General features: G+C 41.2%; 1 protein-coding gene across 3 annotated transcripts in view; it reads left to right on the plus strand.

Annotated features, from left to right (window-relative positions):
* The window catches only part of LOC309703514 (uncharacterized protein), a 28,694-nt gene extending 23,407 nt beyond the window's left edge, over positions 1 to 5,287 (plus strand). The window contains exons 11-13 of one of the 3 annotated variants that reach the window (XM_082528403.1): positions 1,207 to 1,276; positions 3,389 to 3,435; positions 3,598 to 5,287. In XM_082528403.1, the coding sequence (XP_082384529.1) occupies positions 1,207 to 1,276; positions 3,389 to 3,435; positions 3,598 to 4,133 (653 nt within the window). In that variant the 3' untranslated portion in view covers positions 4,134 to 5,287. The remainder of the gene's footprint in view (positions 1 to 1,206; positions 1,277 to 3,388; positions 3,436 to 3,597) is intronic. The other 2 variants (XM_082528402.1, XM_082528404.1) reach the window with 2 other exon arrangements.
* The last annotated feature ends 713 nt before the right edge of the window (positions 5,288 to 6,000 follow it).

Consider the following 6,000-nt stretch of genomic DNA (forward strand, 5'->3'; position numbering starts at 1 on the left):
CTCTGGGGGCCTCTGGATGTCTGGAGTTTTGATCTCCTCCATACCTGCTTGATACCATAAAGGACGGGGCTGTGGCTCCCCCACACTCCCTAGCAGATCATTACATGGAGAAACCTTTGGATTGCAAGCATGCTGATCCACACAGGTATGCACACAGGTGTACGCATGGGTATTCACAGACGTGGACTACAGCTTTCTTGGCTGCTGCCTCAAAGCACATTGTGCGCTGTCTATCTTGCGTGCTGCACAATATCGTTTATTATTTAGTAACTATTGATATCTATTGCTAGCTAGTTTATTGTGATGGTGCTTTTTTTTCTTTCTTATTATGTTGCTCTTTGTTGTTTGCTTTCTCTTCTGTTTTTTTTTTCTCTCCATACAGGTGATCCAGGTGTTTTGTTTTTTTTGTTTGTTTGTTTGTTTTTTCTCTCTTCCCCCCCTTCTCACTGTCTCTTCTCCCCTTTAGTTTTCTTTCTCTCCCTCTCTTTCATTCTTTCCCCCTGTCCTATCCCACAGTCATGTCTGTCCCGTTGGTAACAACTGAAAATAAAAAACTCATAATTATAATAAAGGTCAATCAAATGGACCAATATGGCAAGGCCACGATGATCCACTTGATAAAATAAATCCGCTTGGCATCTTTCTTGGCCTTAAGACAACAATTCTGATGGCTATAGATCCAAACGGGACAAAGATAAATAAATAATTTAAAAAAAAAAAAAATTGACTGTTTTATCCTCTACACTTAGCCTTCTTTTATGCTTTTATATGCAATTCTTTTGCCTTCGTGTGTTTTAATTCCATTCAACCTGCTAGCACATTTTGGTACCTTGCCATAGCCCTCATCCTTCCTTGTTACTTCATCTTACCCTCTTGCATGTTAAGCACTTTGGTACACCACTGGTTTTTAAATGTGCTATATAAATAAAGTTTGTTGTTGTTGTTGATTGACTGGGTTAATTTTTTAGAATGAAACAGGATGACTAACTCGTGTTTAGTAATATGTAGTCATGATGATGGCCATCACATTGATAGTCATTTGACAAAACAAAAATTACAGATAGAATTAGGTTAAGACTGCAACAGGCCCAAAAAACACAATGCTTGTGGGGGACCAGAGCCCTCATACTGCTAAAGTAACATGAATTGATTTGATTTGCTAGTTAGAACATTGTCAAATGTTTAATGGACCAATTATGATTTAAGATGCATTTACAGGAATTAAGCACCGGTTCCCTGAAGAGAAGCAACTACACAAGAGACTGGAAGCTCTCAGGTATGCAAAAACCCTCCTAAAAAAGGAGAAATTGTTAAAAAACATTTCCTCTCTCCTTAACTTAGCCTTTTTGTTGATTCATGCAGAAAATGAGTTCCATATCAAGAATCAGACATCCTGTGATATCTGGAGAAACACACAAACAGTATATGACAAGCAAACAGTTTAAATGTGGCTTAAAGATTTGTGCAACATGTGATGCCAGAAAAAGTTATGACAGGACCAGCAAGTTTATACTGAAAATTGTTCAGATGATGTTCCTGGAAAGAACTGTTGAGGATAATAGATTTCTTACTGCACATTGGAGTACAGAAGACTGGAGTTTGGGATTGCTTGCAACATTATAATATGGCAGTTGCCATATGTGCAGTGTGCTGGTATAGTTTTACACTGGCCTCTATTGTTGCTTATTGGCTTATTGCCAGCTATGCAAACCAAGCTCTGGCAACAGTTGTATAGGGATCGAATGGCCCGTAGCAATGGGCCAGACACCCCAGCTGCACCTCCCACAGAAAACACCAAGGGACACGGTTGAATGCCTTGTCGAAGTCCACAAAACACAAACAGGCTGGTTGGGCAGACTTCCATGTGCCCTCAAGTACCTGCAGTATCAAGAAAACTGCATTGTTCCTCCTGTGTCTGAGGTTTGACTAACAGACAGACTCTCCTTTCTCACACATTGGCATAGACTTTCCCAGGGAGGCTGAGGAGTGTGATCACCTGTAGTTGGAACACATCCTCTGGTCTCCCTTCTTAAAAATGGGGACCACCGCCCTGGTCTGCCAGTCAAGGGGTTCTGCCCCTGATCTCCACGCAACATTGCAGAGGCATGTCAGGCAGGACAGCCCTACAACATCCAGAGCCTCACCTCAGCCACAACTGCCACCAAGGAGTTGTTTAACTGCCTTCTGTGACCTCACCCCCAGAGGTTGGGGGGGGGGGTCATCCCAAGACTCTTCTTCCTCCACAGAAGACGTGCCAGTGGAATTAAGGACGTCCTCGAAGTATTCCTTCCACCGCCCGACAATTTTCTCAGTCTAAGTCAGCAGCGGTCCACCTATACACAGTGCAGGTAGAGCACCGCTTTCCACTCCCGAGTCACTTGATGGGTTGCCAGAATTTTTGTGAGGCAGTCCGAAAGTCTTTTTCCTTGGCCTCTCCGAGCTCCTCCAACATCTGTGTTTTTGCTTGAGCCACTGCTCATGCCGCGTTCAGCTTGGACTGCCGTTACCTGTCAGCTGCCTCCGAAGTCCCACAGGCCAACCAAGCCTGATAGGACTCCTTCTTCACGTCTGGTGTCCAACATTTGGTTGGGGGGTTACCACCACGACAGAAACCAAACACCTTCCGGCCGCAACTCAGTGCAGCAGCTTCGGCAATGGAGATGCTGAACATGGTCCATTTGGAGTATGATAACTTGGGGATATAGTTCTTATCTTCCTACTTTCCTCCACACAAGTGGAAAAGCCTGAAGCTGTATCATGTCTGAAAACACAAAATTCAGATATTAGAACAGTCCATTTTACTACTCAAACATTTCTCATGATGATCAAACTTGTCATTTTATTTATATTTCATTAAGAATGAAAATGCTTTTTTATTAGGGTTAGGGAAAACCAATTTTTTGGGACTTTGATCATTTTTAATGTTAAGACATATATTAAGACACTTTACCCCTTCACTTCAATCTCTCTTTATCCCAGTCACACAAATGTAGACAGATAGCTGATAATAGTTTCTAATGTGCTGATTGGAATATCATGAAAGAGGCAGAAATTTCTCTGTGTGCATGTGGACAAATCACAAGATGAACAGGTTTCAGGTAGTATTAAAACACATTAAAACGCTGCACTCACTCAAAGGTCAGAGGTCATCTACAGTAACCACACTGACACTAAGAGAAGAAAACAGCTGGCAGCAAAGGCAAGGAGGTGTTCTTTTTAGCTAAACAGAAGAGGAATATAAAGATAATGACGACAATGAAAATGTAGGAGTGTTCCTTTATTAGTGTCTAACAGTATGTGTATGAGAGCGATGCAGTGTCCATGTGTGCATGCTGAAAGAGACTGTGCTGGTCTGATCTGGTCTCCTTTCTTTCCTTTCTCCTTTCAGGGTGGAGCCTGCTGGGGGCCAATGGTTGAGACCAGGTTTGAGAAAGTGTAAGTGTGTTTTTAATGTGATTGATGAAAACAAAGCAACACACATTCAACCATCTTCAAACTGTCACATCACTCATCCTGACTGTCATCATCAAAGTGTCAATCAATGAACAGATGATGGATCAATAACTGCAGCTGGATTGTGTTTGTTCTCTCCATCAGATTCCTGTCAACTCACAATTGACACAAACACAGTTCACACAAACCTCCAACTGTCTAACAACAACAGGAAGGTGACATATGACAAGGAGGTTCAGTCATATCCTGATCATCCAGACAGATTTGATTTTTATCCTCAGCTGCTGTGTAGAAATGGTCTGACTGGCCTCTGCTACTGGGAGGTCGAGTGGAGAGGACACATTTTTATATCAGTGAGTTACAAAAGAATCAGAAGGAAAGGAGGCAGTAAAGACTGTAGGTTTGGATGCAATGATCAGTCCTGGAGCCTGAGCTGCTCTGATGATGGTCCTCGTTCTGTCTGGTATAATGGAAAAAGAACATCCATCTCCTCCTCCTCCTCTGTCTCTAACAGAGTAGCAGTGTATATGGACTGTCCTGCTGGCACTCTGTCCTTCTACAGAGTCTCCTCTGACACTCTGATCCACCTCCACACCTTCAACACCACATTCACTGAAACTCTTTATCCTGGGTTTACACTCTGGCCTGATAGTTCTGATTCCTCAGTGACTCTGTGCTGAGTGGAGTGTAAAGAGTGTCTCCTGTTAGAGAAACACTCTGAATGTTGAACAGATAGTTCAGTCTGTACATGTCTGTCTCTTTCACCCAGAAACACATTTTCAGATTCATACATTCAGTCAGTTGATGTTTGAAACTGTTCTAAATGATTCCTTGTAAACTTCTTGCTCTTCAGTCCTTTAAAGATAGAAGCTCCCATTATTTTTTCTGTCTTTTTCCACTCAAAGCTTCAAAGTGAATATCAGTATGTTGTGTTTCTGTGAAGCTCAGTTCACAACCAGCTCCTCTGCATTTTCAACAAGTCTGAGCTCATTAAAACAAAGTTGATTTCTCTTTCTTAATGGGATGTTTCCACACTCTCTACATGCTCTTACTGTTTCACTCATTGTTGGGAGCTCATGATTTGAAAATGTTTCGGCTATATAAGCCGAAATGATTGGCTCAATAGATTTTAAGTGCAGTTATAGCCAGAATATGATTGTATTGAGAGATCATAATACATGTGGCTGATCTAATAAACAGCAAAGGCTTCAGTCCTCATTTGAAACTATATAAGGCCCACTTAAAATTCTTTAATTTTCTCAGAAATCCACAGCGCGTCTTATAATCTGGTGTGCCTTGAGCATGAATTCTGGTTGTGCTTACTGACCCCAACCGATTTTATGTGGTACACGGCGCTAAAAAATCTTTCAAAAAAGTGCGACTTTGGTAAGCTACGAAGATGCACACCTCGATGAATCATTATGGCTATCGTAGTGAGGAGCCTCGAGGATCCATCCGGGTCCAAACTCTGCTTCCAGTTCTAAAGTTGAAAAAACACTGTTGCATCACTAAGAGTTCAAAAGTGTCTAAATTCTTTCATGTTTAATAAAATGATCAGCATCTCTGCTTTACCAAGTGCAAAAACTATCAGGCTGCCCCTGGGCCTGATACTGCTTGAGTTTTTTTTCCTTTTCACTGTCACCAAAGTGCTTGCTCATAGGGGGTAAAATGATTGTTGGGTTTTTCTTTACATGTATTATTGTAAGTCCTACTTTACAATTTGAAGTGACTGTTGTTGTGATTTGGCGCTGTAGAGATAAAATGAAATTAAATAAAATTGAATTAAAGATTGTTGTATTTATCATGCTTTTCAGTTTTATGTAATAAACTTGAGACTGTATGTATGTATTTCCAACTCTTTATTACAATTATTTTCATATAAACACTCGACATTTGAAAAGTCATTAAACTATAACTGTGAATGACTGTTGTCCATTTTTTTCTAATCTATAATTGCCGTTTTTTCTGAACATTCTCAACAATACACACACACAAAAAAATCTTTCTCTCACCACTCACACTATTTTCTATCTGAAATTGTTGTGTCACATTTTTGTATCAATATAGAGACTTTCTCAACTTTCCAGGAGTACCTCCAGTTCGATGGACATGCCAGTAGTAGCCACACAGTACTGATATGGACCTGGGCCCTGTCCTTCTCTTCTGTCTGTCGATACAGGACAAGTAATTATTTAGCCTTATAAGCGTTGCTTTTTTCATCCACAAACAAGAAAAATATGTTAATCACGTTTTCCCACAATCACCTGGTCAGAAATATGAAGACATTACATTATGTTATGTTATGTGTGTGTAACATTGTTACGTGTCTGCAGGCTGCATGTTTTCTTTCCCTCTCCTTTTGTTTGCCGTTCCCTTAGGTTGCAGACTGCAGGCTGATGTCAATCTGGGGACGTCCAACTAATTAGAGGAGGGAGGCCCTGATTGGACAATCCAGGAGTGCACACCTTGATAAGGAGACTCACCTGTGGCTGTGTGTGGCTCTCTTCCTGCCTTTGAATTGTTTGGGACATGTGTGATGGTTCTCTG

Source organism: Aulonocara stuartgranti, assembly GCF_965226115.1.
Source record: "Aulonocara stuartgranti genome assembly, chromosome: 3".
Classification (NCBI taxonomy): domain Eukaryota; kingdom Metazoa; phylum Chordata; class Actinopteri; order Cichliformes; family Cichlidae; genus Aulonocara; species Aulonocara stuartgranti.